At 45.9% G+C, this 13,489-nt stretch overlaps 1 protein-coding gene across 2 annotated transcripts in view; it reads left to right on the forward strand.

Annotated features, from left to right (window-relative positions):
• EIF2D (eukaryotic translation initiation factor 2D) overlaps positions 1-13,166 on the forward strand; it is a 31,551-nt gene extending 18,385 nt beyond the window's left edge. For both annotated transcript variants that reach the window (XM_016215236.2, XM_016215246.2), the window contains 11 exons: positions 1,495-1,602; positions 3,220-3,473; positions 3,913-4,030; positions 5,825-5,870; positions 6,298-6,401; positions 6,523-6,672; positions 7,042-7,131; positions 7,758-7,853; positions 9,160-9,280; positions 11,323-11,497; positions 12,964-13,166. In XM_016215236.2, coding sequence (XP_016070722.2) covers positions 1,495-1,602; positions 3,220-3,473; positions 3,913-4,030; positions 5,825-5,870; positions 6,298-6,401; positions 6,523-6,672; positions 7,042-7,131; positions 7,758-7,853; positions 9,160-9,280; positions 11,323-11,497; positions 12,964-13,034 — 1,333 coding nt within the window. In that variant the 3' untranslated portion in view covers positions 13,035-13,166. The remainder of the gene's footprint in view (positions 1-1,494; positions 1,603-3,219; positions 3,474-3,912; positions 4,031-5,824; positions 5,871-6,297; positions 6,402-6,522; positions 6,673-7,041; positions 7,132-7,757; positions 7,854-9,159; positions 9,281-11,322; positions 11,498-12,963) is intronic.
• Positions 13,167-13,489: the final 323 nt, after the last annotated feature.

A 13,489-nucleotide genomic window follows, 5' to 3' on the forward strand; every position in this document is an offset into this window, starting at 1 on the left:
ACGTTTCATTATTTTACTCCTCTATTCTTTAAGAGAGAAAGAGAGAGATTGTAGGCAAGGAAGGAGTCAATGTTTAAAGATCTTACATTTGCTACTGATATTTTCTAGTTTACTTTGAACCTTTTGGAACCAAGCACCTAGAAATGTTTCCTTCCTTGTTTACCTGTAGCAAAACTTGCAGTTGAAAAGAATGGTGGTGTCATTGTTTTTTCCCTCCAGTGTTCTAGTGAAGAAAGGGGAAAACTCCATAAATGTGTATTTGGTCTGCTGAGTTTGGCCTTAGAATGCATATGGGTCTAAGCTTGGGGGTGGTTTGTGGCCGGGGATAAGCATACAAAGAAGTTTGCTAAAACTACAAGCCATGGCAGGACCGACTTGGTTCAGTGGTTGAGTGTCAGCCTATGAACCAGGTCACGGTTCTATTCCCAGTCCGGGCACGTGCCTGGGTTGCAGTCTCCTTCCCCAGTAGGGGGCATGCAAGAGGCAGCCGATCAGTGACTGAGCATCACTGATGTTTTTATCTCTCCCTCTCCCTTTTTCTCTCTGAAATCAATAAAAGCATATTTAAAAAAAAAAACAACAGCAAAAACCCTACAAGCCATGTTTGAGACCGAAGTTCCTGAGTTACTGACCCAGGGGTGGAAGAAAAAGACCCCTCTCTTAGGAGCTGGGAAAGAAGCCAGATTCAAAGTTTCTGTGGCAGTAACTGACCTTTGGGTACAGGAAGTGGAGCCACTAAGTTAGCAAACACTTTTTTGAGTTCAGGTGTTGGGAACTCATCTCTTGAATATTCTCCCTTGGGCCCAGGTGACCTTTCCCCACTGTCACCCAGCTAGCTGGTCACCGATCCTTATAGGCACTGTGTGAGCAATGCTTGAATAACACTGGGATGACAGACATTTCCCATTTGGGCTCTGGAAGTTTTTGTAGTTACTATAAATGTGGTGGTTTTTCACATTCTGGACACACCCAGTTCTTAGATAGGTAGTTACACAGAGCAAGTCCCATTATAAAGAGTCAACTCAGAAGGAACCTCTCTAGTTGGCACCACTATTTATCTCTTCTCTCTTCCCTATGACATCCCACAGCCTAACTTATGGCATATGAACGGCCTTCCTTCTGAACTTTAGTATAGGATGGCTATGCCTTTTTTAAGGGAGTGAAGTAATTTATATTTTCAAATGAAAGAAAGGGAACTTTAGATAGCTTCTCATGGGCTTAAATATCCTGCCTGGGTTTAATTCATAATAGGAATAAAAGAAAAAGAGACAACATCAGCAGAGGAATTCCTTATAAGAAAGGGAGTATTCGGTCAAGGGATTTTTAAAAGTCATATTTATAGGTAACCTGAAGAAAATTTGAGACTTTTGTGATCCTAGTGGATACTTCAAATTTGCAACTGTGGTGCTTTTAGCATATGTGTGGAAAGATGGTCCTGACATGAGCTCTCCTGGAAGATGCCCTGACCCTTGTCTCTGGCCTCCTCCTTCTTAGGGCCCCCGTTGCCATCGGAGTTGCTGCCATGTCCACATCTGAGATGCTGACTTCAGGCCTGAAGGGAAGGGGCTTCTCTGTGCTTCACACCTACCAGGACCACTTGTGGTGGGTTCAGTGTTTTTTCTGTTTTACAGAGAGCTGCATGGGTGGAGAGAGCATGAGGCCTGGTTCAGAAGTGAGAGTTTTGGTCCCTGCTGTGTCCTTAGGCACATTGCTGACCCCAGACATTAATTTCCTTGTTAAATGTGAAGAAATAATATTTTTTTTTGCCTGTTTGGAGAAGAAAGTACAGAGAACTTTGATTATATTTTAGGTGGATTATAGAATCCTAGGCTTGGAAAAAGGACTTAGGGATTGTCTACTGTGCCTCTCAATACAGTGATAGTCTATTTTTATAGCTTTGGTTGATCTGGCCTTGTCTGCCATGCACGTTTAGGCATTTTTTGGCCCCATGACAAGTGCTCAGAAATTCCCACTTCTGAATCCACATCTAAGCAGAGTAGATCCTCAGGCACCAGGGTGATGATTACTATTATGTTGTTCAGGTCTCACATTCCAGATCCTCTCCAGTACGGAAGTTACGCTTTCTCACTGAACAATTGCTTTCTGGAGCCATATACCAGTTCGTTTTCTGGTTATTTTCTTGTCATGTTACCAAAACAGTAAATAGGGCTTTTCTTGAAAGCACTGAAGCTGGTCTTTCGGTCAACTGTTGTAGCCTGCTGGTATGGATTCATCCTTACATTTTTAGCTCTCTCTTGGAGTTACTCATTTACAAGTATTGGCTAAGTCCTGCTTTGCTGGGGATACAACCTCATCAGCCTGTGTTTAGCAGACATTTGAGAGCTGTTTCCTGATGTTCCCCCAGCACCTTGTTTCCTAACAGCCTGAGCAATGGCAATCGAGGTCATGTTGCCTAAGTTGTTTTATCAGCAGCTCCTCAGCCCCCATTCCCCCCACCCTTTAAAAAATGTTTATGATATTGACCTGATCAGAATAGCCTAAACATACACTCTGGCCTCACTAGTCACAATACTGCAGGCTTGCTGCATCTGTTAGTTAAAACTTACCTTGATTTACATACTCTTGGATAAGATCAAGCTTTGTCCTTTTACCTCTTTGTGTGCTCTGCTATTTGGCATTGCTCTTTTTTCTCTCTTCCTAAGGCTTCATGGCATAAAACCATTGTAATCTCTACTCTGCAAGTTAGGTTGCAGTCTGATCTAACAGAGCAAGTGGTTTTGCAGTCCTTGAGCAGACCAGGAGTTTATACTTTGTTACATCTTGTGAGCCTTGGGTGTTTTTATTTCATCAAACTGGTCCTACAGATGCATTTGCGATCTTAATTTTGTTCTTTAGTTCAAAATGGTTTTATTTTTAACTCACGAATGGAATACTTTTGGGGGTTTCTCTTTAATTATTTTTTCTTTGATCTTTTTCTGTCCCCCGATGTCATTAATAATATTATTCCTTTGAGACAGAGAGGAGCTAAGAATTATTTTTCCCAGTTTCAGAGATGAGGAAACAGGCATGTGACATTTCTGGACCCAGAACTGGAAACAGAGTTGAGATGAAAGCCCAGGCTCTCTGCCGACTCCTGGACACTGCGGCCTGTGGCTCTTACTCTCTCTTAATTCCTTGGATGACAAGGAGTTGAAAAGTGGCTTAGACTGGAAAGTACTGTGGCTACTACTTGGTGTTTCTGACATGAGTTTTTTCCAGGCGGTCTGGAGACAAGTCCTCTCCACCTTCCGTTGACCCACTGGGCCTGGATTCCTCAGATCTCAGGGAGGAGAGGGGGTCTGTCCAGGCAGACCCTGCCCTGCAGGACGACATGAGGTGCCTGACCCTGGAGGGAGAGGAGGACAATGGGCAGGGACAGCAGATGTGTGGCGAGAAGATGCTACCAGAAGCCTCAGAAGGCCCTGACGCCGGGGACCTGAACACAAGCCCCACAGGCAGCAAGACCCTTCAAGGTATAGCGGTGGGAGGAGAGGCTCACCCCTCTCAGTTTAGGAGACTGAAGCTCTCCGCTCTCCTGACCAGAGCAACACCGAAGCTCTGGTAGAGGAGGGCAAGTCCTTATTTTTGGTGAGGTGGTGCAACAGCTTTTTGATATCTCAGCTGGGAGTCTTCTCCTCATAAGTCATGCTTCCCTGGTGCCATCTCCCTGGCATTTGGACTGTGTCCAGCTATAGGGCCCTGTAAGTTTTCTTTCTGTCAGAGAAGCATTGGCTCCTGGCTGGGTGGGACTTTGTGCTTGACCCCTTCTCCGGTCAGCCTCCTTTAAAGGCTCTGTGCTCTGGAGCTTGGGACCTGGGATTGGCTTCCTTCATGGGTAAAGGGGTGGAGCTGGGGGGAGGGCCAGGATTCTGTATCCTCCAGGAAGGACGTGGTTCTGTCTTTCCCTTGCAGAGCAAATGGATGAACTGTTACAGCGATGCTTCTTGCATGCTTTGAAGTGCCGAGTCAAAAAGGCTGACCTCCCTTTACTCACCAGCACTTTCCTCGGCAGCCACATGTTCTCCTGCTGGTATGGAAGGCATGGAGTGGGCAGGCTGGGTGGGCTTGGGTCTCCACCTTATTCCTTGGTGGTGGGACAGAACAGGGCTGATGGGGCATTGGTTGAGGGACACATGGTGGAAAGAGTGGAGTAGAGGATTTACCTGGGAAATAAAGTAGACCCTAAGTTTTAAAACTTAAATTTTAGCCAGTGAAAGGATGTTGAGGAAATGAAGGTTAAGATTCCCAAGATTCTCAGAGCACTTCCTCTGCTTCTGGGTCATCTCTCACAAACCTGGCAGCAGGTCCTGTCCAGGAAGAGTCCCGAGCAGCCTCTCTGTCTGGAGGCTCCTTCTGGGACGTTCAACCCCTCACTCTTCTCCTGAGAAGTAGGTGGGCCAGGTTAGGCTGTATCAAGAGGAAGAATCATTGTGCACCCCCACCCCTCCCCCAAGCACTAATCACCAGGAGGGAGAGTATCACTTGTGAACAGGACCTGAGCTTTGAAGATAGTGCCATCTGGGCTCAAATGCCAGCTCCCCAGGGTGCTGGAGCAGGCAAACTCGAACTCGGCACTGAGCTTCTCTGAGCCCTCATTTCGAGCACAGCTGGATTGCTCTCAAGTTTAAATAGCCTGCCCTGGGCGGTGTGGCTCGGTTGGGTTTCATCCCATGCACCAAAAGGTTGCTGGTTTGATTCCCAGTCAGGGCACATGCCCGGGTTGCAGGCTCGATCCCTGGCATACAGGAGGCAGCCAATCCATGTTCCACTTTCACATCAGTGTTTCTCTCTATCCCTCTCCCTCTCCCTTCTCTCTCTTAAGAAGAAGAAGAAGAAAAAAGATTAAATAGCCTGACATTTAGTAAGCACTTGATAAATATCATGTCAGGAGTTTTGTTTATTGATTTTTACCCTGAGACTGGACTTTGTTTTTTTGCTGTTTTGTAAAAAGTGGTGTTACTGTAATTCCCTCCTATTTACACGCGGGCTTTTGTAAGGCATCCTAGACAAGTGTGGGTCTGGAGTGTGTGGCAGGCACTTGTCATTGGTCCTGACCTTGCTGGTGGCACATGCTGGATAGAGCTGCTTAACCTGGTGGTTTCTGGAAGGGCCCCAGTGAGTCCCACTGCTGTTGTGTGACGCATGTGGAGAGAAGATGTAAGTTCTGGGGAGTGGGAGTGATTACAGCATTCGTTAGGAATTTCCCCTTGAAAACTGGTAGCCCTAGGGCAGGAATCAGCAAACGTTTTCTGTAAAAAGCCAGATAGTAAATATTCCAGGCTTTGCAGGCCGTAGGTCTCTATTGCCATTACTCCGTCAAGCTCGAAGGCCTAGGAGCCACTAGGTGGTTGGTGTGGCTGGGTGTAGTTCTCGGAATCCTGCTCAAGACCCACTCCAGTGAGCTCTGTGTTGGAAAGGTTCACCTTGAGGTGGAACTTCTGAGGCCCTAGGAGGTTGTCTAGTTTCAGAGGAATCTAAAGCTGTATCCAGTACAGTGGCTATTTAAATTTAAATTAATTAAAATGAAATAAAGTTTAAAATTTAGTTCCTGTCACATTATCACATTTCAAGTGCTTAATAGCCACATTTATAGACTAATAGCGAACATTCCTTCTTTACAGAGGGGTCTACTGGACAGCAGTGATCTAGAATAGCCTAGTCTGTATCCCTCCGTGAGCCCACCACTGGGCAGAGGGCTCTGGAGCAGCGAGCAGTCTCTGAACGTAGGGGAGGAGGACTCAGGAAAAGTGCCTCCTCCCAGTGTCAGGCAGGTCCCCCCACTATGGCTTTGTTAGCTTAACTTGCCTTTTCCATCTACCATCAGCCCTGAAGGACGGCAACTGGACATAAAGAAGTCAAGCTACAAAAAAGTAAGCAGGCACCTTTTCTGCATACCCACAGAGAGTTGTATTGGGGCACATGTGGCATGAGCTGGGTGGACACTGGGGAAGCCCTTTCTCCAGGGCTCAGGCTGAAACTGAACTTTTTTATTCCAGGTATAGGGTAGGGGTGGGGAGAAACTCCCTGGGCTGAGGCAGTGGGTGGGCACCCACTCCCCTCCCTCCTCCTGACTCTTTTGTATATGATCAGAGTTCTGAAAGGCTTCACCACTTAGTCTCTAGCAGCTTCTCACCCCCTGACCCTCTGGGTAGGGGCCTCCCAGTTCCTAGCTTGATGAGGGCAGGGCTGTCCCGCGTCCTTCCCCAGGACCTGCCTAGCTCGGTGTCTGGCACATCCTAGGTGCTCAGTATGTGCGGAAGTGACAAAGTCCCCTACCACTGGCCCTCTCTCCCTTAGCTCTCTAAGTTCCTGCAGCAAATGCAGCAGGAGCAGATTATACAGGTGAAGGAGCTGAGCAAAGGGGTGGAGAGCATTGTGGCTGTGGACTGGAAACACCCGAGGTGAGTGCAGGGGGCCTGCTCACCGTAGCTCAGCTGGCCCTGGGGCACCTGGGCCATGGACTGGGACTGGCAGAGACACTAGTATAAAATGTGTTTTTTCTTTCCTTCTGCTGGGTTTTAGGATCACATCTTTCGTCATACCTGAGCCCTCCCCGACCTCCCAGACTATCCAGGAGGGTAGCAGGGAACAGCCCTATCACCCTCCAGATATAAAACCCCTCTACTGTGTCCCAGCCAGCATGACCCTGCTCTTCCAGGAGTCTGGCCACAAGTGAGTTTTTGGAGAGCAGCCCTTCTCTGCCTGCTTGGTATTCTGGCCTGTAGTTCCTCTCCGCCTGAGTAGTGTCCTTCTGTGACTGGCAAAACCTCCTTTGCCCTGTTCTCCCTTTCCCCCAGACCCAGCTCAAGCCTCTGTCCCAGAGAGTGTCTCTGGACTAAATGAATGAGAGAGTAGGTCTCTCCCTTTTCGACCTGTCATTATCCTTTACGTGGTCCTGCTTACTACCTCGGTCAGGAAAAGGAAGAAAATAAGAGGTCAGCAAGCTGGGGAGAGCCCCCTGCTGAGCAGGGAGTGAGTCTTGGTGTTTGCAGGTTGTCTCCTGGCACCCCATGAACTAACCCCTGGTCACTTCTCACTCAGGAAGGGGAGCATTCTCGAGGGCAGTGAGGTCCGAACGATCATCATTAACTATGCCAAGAAAAATGACCTGGTTGATACAGACAACAAAAAGTGAGTGGATGGGACCGAGACTATCTGTGTTGTTAGTACTCGTCTTTAGCAGACTGGGACATTGTGGAGGATGTCTGGGTGGCGGGCATGTAGAAATAATCAAGACCAGGGGTTCTAAACCGTGAGCCATGGACACCTACAGTTACTGTACAGGGTGTTCGGCTCCAAATATGGTGTCAGCATTGACTGTAGACTGAATTAGTATGATCTAATATCTATCTTCTACTAATTTTCAAGTGCTGATGCTTAATGTGAGTGATGAAATGCAAACTTCAAAGAATTTACCAGTCGTTATAGCTTTTTGGTCTTCTCTGTTTTCTTGATAAGTGGATATAGAAGGTAAACTACTAAATGAAGAGCATTCCATGATTTTTATTTTTAAAAGACATCCTTGAAGCAATGCACCCTGTGGATGACAGGTGCTTTCTTAGAACAAGTGAGAGGCAGGTGGTGGAGGAGGAAGTGGGATTGGGTGCATTGCTTCATGGAGTGTGGTCCCATTGTGGTTCTAACAATCCTGACTGACTATAAAGGATATTGTGATAAGGCATGAATCCTGAGCTGGCCCTTGGGTCAGAAGGGTGGGGCTAGGACTTCTCTGTTCATAGCTTCTTCTTTCCCTTCAGTCTGGTGAAATTGGATCCCATCCTGTGTGACTGCATCTTAGAGAAAAGTGAACAGCACACAGTCATGAAGCTTCCATGGGACAGTCTTCTGACCAGGTAGTAGGGGCTGGCAGCCCCTCTCCAACGTTTCGGCCCCCTCCCCATAGTACCTGTCACATTGAACTTTAGAATCATCACTACCTTAGTTTCTGACTTTCTTTCCATAATTCATACCATGTCATTCTACATAATCATAGGCTTGAGTAATTCTGGTGAGGAGGGTCTTTGGAACGACATGAGCTGACACAATAGAGGAGAACTTGAGAGAGAGAAAGAAAAAAAAACACTAATTAAAAATAAGAACTTCAAAAAGATTTAGAAGTGCCCTAGCCGGTTCGGCTCAGTGGTTAGAATGTCAGCCCGCAGACTGAAGGGTCCCAGGTTTGATCCCAGCCAAGGGCACATACCTTAGTTGCAGGCTCAATCCCTGGCCCTGGTTGGGGTGCATGCCGGAGACAACCAATCAATGTATGTCTCTCCCATGTTGATGTTTCTCTCTCTTTCTCCCTTCTAGTCTCTGAAAAGCAATGGAAAAAAATATCCTCCAGTGAGGATTAAAAATATATATATTTATATTTAGAAGCAAAAAGGCGGCTGAGAGGGAATTGTCTTAAAGTCTTTAAAGGAAAGTCGTCTTATACTCTTTCTTTTCCACAGAACCAAAACTGAATATATCAGGAGTTTGCAAACTTACAGCTGTGGGTCACATCTGGCCTGCTTCGTTTCTGTAAATGAAGTTTCATTGGAACACAGCCACACCCATTTACTTATGTGTTGTCTGTGGGCTGCTTTCATGGCACAGTGGCAGAGTCAAGTGGTTGCAACAGAGACCACATGGCCCTTAAAGCCTAAAATATTTATTGTCTGGCCCTTGATAGCAAAAGTTTGTCAAAATCCATATAATATGACAGCAAGAGAAAATCTGATTAGATAAAGGTAAAAGGCAGAAGTTCCTTGTGGTAAAGGCGCTCTATAGCAGATGCATTAGTGCAACAGGTCAGGAGTGTGACGTGGCATTTTACTAGGCTGGATAAGGTCGAGTTTTGAGACAGGTGGTAAATCCGCAAAGAAGCCTGGGCAAATTCTCAGACGTCCAGGCCATGGGACAGTGTTGGGGGCTCACGTTGCTGAAGTGAAGTTCCCTTCTCCGAGTACTGTAGTGGTTCTCAACTTTGGCTGCTCCTGGGGAGCTTTAAAATATATGTCTGGCCAGTTTCTGATTTAATTGGTCGGGGGCAGCTCCCTAGGTGATTGAAATGATTCTTATGTGCAGCCAAGGGCGAACCACGGCAGCTGGCGGTGGGGTATGAGGAACGGTTCCCGTTGCCTTTATCCACCCACAACTCATTGATGCCCATTTCAGATGCTTGGAAAAATTGCAGCCTGCCTATCAAGTGACCTTTCCCGGACAAGAGCCCATTGTGAAGAAAGGCAAGATCTGCCCAATTGACATCACCCTAGCACAGAGAGCTTCGAATAAAAAGGTAATTTTTAAAAAGATGCAATGTTTGAAGATGGTGATTTAATGTTCCCGCTAAGTTCTGGTCTCTCTAATGTGATTGGAGGTTTTTAGATTGGCCTCAAATACCTCAAAGGTGATTTAGGAAACGCCCATGTTGTGTGACTGGGCTGTACCCCATATAAAACAGGTAAAGCTGACCCCTCACTCACTGCCCTCTAGGATTTTGTGCCAGGAAACTGGTCAGGTCCTGGTTCTAAAGGTAAATAAGGTTTTACTTTTTCCTTAGAACTATGAAGGCTTTCAACTCTTATTCATTCGCTTACCTCTTGGGCCTTGCTCAACTTGCCAAGAACTGCTAAAGGAACTGCCTGTGTTTAGTTGGGCCATGCAGTCTTGGGGAACCTGTCTGCGAATATGTGGGAAGCTGTCCTTGGGAAAATGAGAGCACACCTTCTGTGTGCCTCAAGAAGACAGCAACAGGATGACTGGGCGGAAGTCCCAAGACGACAGGCTTGGGTTCAAAATAACCTAGTAGTGTGTGGTTGAGCATGGGCTTTGGGATTAGAGACCTGGGTTCAAACGTGGCTTTTGCCTCGCTGCTTGACCTTGAGCAAGTTACTTAATGTCTTTTTGCCTGAGTTTTCATATGTAAAAAGATGGGAATAGTACCTACCTTCTAAGGCACTGTGGGGATCAAGGAAGGAATATGCATGGGTGAAGCACGTAGAACAGTCCTTGGCCTATAAGCACTCAATAAATGAGAACCAATAACCTTAATAATAATTAGGAATTAGCCACTGTTTCTTGAGTATATGATTTATGTGCCAGACTCTGTATCGAGCAATTTATATATATATTAGCTTACTTAAACACTCATTTTATATATTAATAATAATTAGAATTGTCCAAAATTGAAATTGGTGCTTTCTAAAATACTGAGTTAATTTCTGAAGGTCTGCAAGCAAAGATTAGGCGGCCACTTGTTCATGCATTTGGTAGGGGGTTGGAATAGATGTGACTTCTAGTGTCTTGTTGATTCTGAGATTCTCTAGGGCTGGAGCCCCTTGGCAAATGTGGGTTATTGGGAGCTTTTATGGACTTTACTGAAAGCAGCCCTCCCTGGCCCACTCCTAATAGTAACACCCTTTACCATCTCCACTCATGAATGAGAGAGAACTTGTTTTGAAGAAATGGGGAAAATTGTGACTTTTAAAAAAGTATTAATGTTTTTCTTTTTCATCTCAGTCACATACTTGTCATTTATGAAGTTGATGAAAAATAGAAAAATGCACATGTTACTGATGAGATACTTGGTATTAAGTAGTATTATTTATTTAATTTTAGGTGTGATAATAGTTTTCTTTATGATGGAAAAAAGGTCTTATGTTTTGGAGGTACACACCGAAATATTTGTGAATGATCTAATGTCTAGGAGGATTTGCTTTAGAATAATGTAAGAGTGGGGGTGGATGGGGGACATGAATCAGGGTTGGTTATGATTTGATAACTATTGAAACTGGTGATGGGTACATGGGAACTCATCATACTATTCTGCTTTTCTTTATGTTTTAAATTCTCCATAATAAATACACTTTTTAGCCTGGCCAGCATGGCTCAGCGTTTGAGCATGGACCTATGGTCCAGGAGATCGAGGTTCGATTCCCAGTCAGGGCACATGCCCGGGTTTTAGGCTCCATCTCCAGCAGGGGGCGTGTAGAAGGTAGCTGATCAATGACTCTCTCTGATCACTGATGTTTCTCTCTCTCCCCCCTCCCTTCCGCTCTCTGAAATCAATAAAGATATAAAAAAAATTTAAAAACCACTTTTTTAAAAGGTGTATATTATTATATGGGACAGAGAATATTTATCCCAGTAAATATGTAACATATATATTAGATGGGCTAGAGAGAATCAGTTTAGAAGTACAAAAATAAATTATTTGGATGAAAATACCGTGGTTGTAGGGATAGTGAACATAGGGGGTGATGAGGCTGCTGAGGCTCTAGCAGGCCCTCTGGAGGAGGGCACGTGTCTGCACCTACCATCAATTTTTTGTCCCCCTAGGTGACTGTGGTCCGGAACTTGGAGGCCTATGGTCTGGACCCGTGCACAGTGGCTGCCATCCTGCAGCAGCGATGCCAGGCTAGCACCACTGTCACTCCTGCCCCTGGGGCCAAGGACAGCCTACAGGTCCAGATCCAGGGAAACCAGGTCCACCACCTTGGCTGGCTGTTGCTTGGTGAGCATCCCCTCTGGATAAGCAGAGACATTGATCCATCTTGGTGAAAATCTTCCCACCAACTCAACTCATTCAAGTTATAATACCCCTATGCTATGTATATGGCTGTATACTTTTCACCAGCCAGCAAGAGGTAGAACTAATGTTTGAACCAGATTCTTTGGCTCCAAAGTCAGTGCTCCTTCCACCGTCTTATTGGAGTAGTTCTCTTCCTGGTCCTTCCCTTCTTATAGACATTGTTGAGCACCCAAATTGTGCTAGGCACTTGCTGGGCTTTTTGCAGGTCTGATCTCTCTTAATCATAATGAGGCTGCAGAACTGGGTTTTCTTTAGTAGATAAGGAAACTGAGGTTCTGAAGAGTTCAGTTTCTCACCCTGAGGTAGTCAACTATTGGCCTCTGCAGCTGGGCTCTGAACTTTGATGTGTCAGCCTGCAGAGCCTAAGTTCTTTCAACCAACTCTGGGTCACCCGGCCTCCAGTCTGTCCTTAGTTCAAGCTGTCTTCCACATCTCTGCCTGAGTCAGCTTCTACAACAAATGCAATTACATCACTCTCCTCTAAAAAACTTGCTTTTGCCTCTTTAGAAACAAGCCCCCCCCCCCCCAGCCTGAACCACCCCGGCCAGGCTCTCTGGCAGTTCCTGCACCCCCATCCCAGGCCTCAGGCGGCTGGTCTGCTGTTCCGCAGACATCCCAAGCACATTCACATGGGGGCTCACCCAGTGCGCCTCCCACAGCCCATCTGCCTGGCCCTGAAGGCTTACTGGCCAGCTTAGGGGCCACAGGAAGCCTGTCCCATTTTTTTTCTGTTTCTTAAAATTAGCATTAGAAAAATTGCTAATGTAGCACTTTCCAATTGTGTTTCTATTTCTGGTTAATGTCTGCAACTTGGCTGATTTTTCTAATGTCTGAACTTTCTGCTGTGTGTCTTGAGTCAGAAACCTTGCCTTTTTCATCTTTTCTTCATGCTCAGGGCCTGGCACATAGTAAATGTTCAATAAGCAAATTTATGATCTAAGGCAGTATACTCAGCAGTTAACTTTTAGAATTGAGCCTTTTTAAGTGAAGAGCCTTATGTGAGGTGCTGAGAGAAACACAGAGGAAAACACACACATTCTCTCTCATGAAAAAATTCTAAATGCCTGAAGTACACCTAGCAAGTAGCTATCAATGTAAAAGTTACTGAAATTCACGTTAGCCTCAAAGTATAAGGAAAAGCACTTCATCCCAGAGGGCTTCCTGTAGGAGTTGCGTTTGAGCTGGGTGTAGAAGAGCAGATCCACAGTAGAAATGGTTTGAACAGAGGATTGTCAGCAGAAATGAGCACACAAGGGGGCGAGAGGGGCCAGGAGGTAGCTGTGCGGGTGGGGGCCAAGGAGGGACATTGTGAGACAAAGGGGAGCTGTAGGAGGGTAGGAGCAGGGTAGCTTGTGCCCACTGACGAGTTTCTGCTTTTTGGATTGTAGAAGAATATCAGCTTCCTCGAAAATACATCCAAGGCCTAGAAAAGGCCCCCAAACCTGGCAAGAAGAAATGACAGACTCTTGTTTCATGCGGTCGATCCAGTGGAATCCAGGCTTTGGGCTGCTCATTTATAGGAGCATTTTCAGCTTTTGCAAATACAAAATATATAATTCTTTACTGAAATAAATTTTTATTCTAATCTAAACCTGATTTCCCTCTTGTTTCCTCCGCTTAGCTAAAGTGTACTACATTCTCTAGTCAGGAGCCATTTTAAATCAACAGAAGAGGCTGTCTGGAGTTGGAGTGCCTTTCCATTCATGTGGTTTCAGTGGTTTGGTTCCTCCCCGGCTTTCAAGGGCTGACAGCCCATCCAGAGTTCAGGCAGGTGGGGCCTTCCTGTTATTCTGAAGTCCCTCTGCCAAGTAGTCCACAGCCTCTTGCTCATCTGTTCCTACTACCTAATTAACCTCTCCCCAAAATAGATCCTTCCCATCTCTAAAGGGTTGTTCATGCAAAAATCAGAACCCA

The sequence above is a fragment of the Miniopterus natalensis genome, chromosome 19 (genome assembly GCF_054644295.1).
Source record: "Miniopterus natalensis isolate mMinNat1 chromosome 19, mMinNat1.hap1, whole genome shotgun sequence".
NCBI lineage: Eukaryota > Metazoa > Chordata > Mammalia > Chiroptera > Miniopteridae > Miniopterus > Miniopterus natalensis.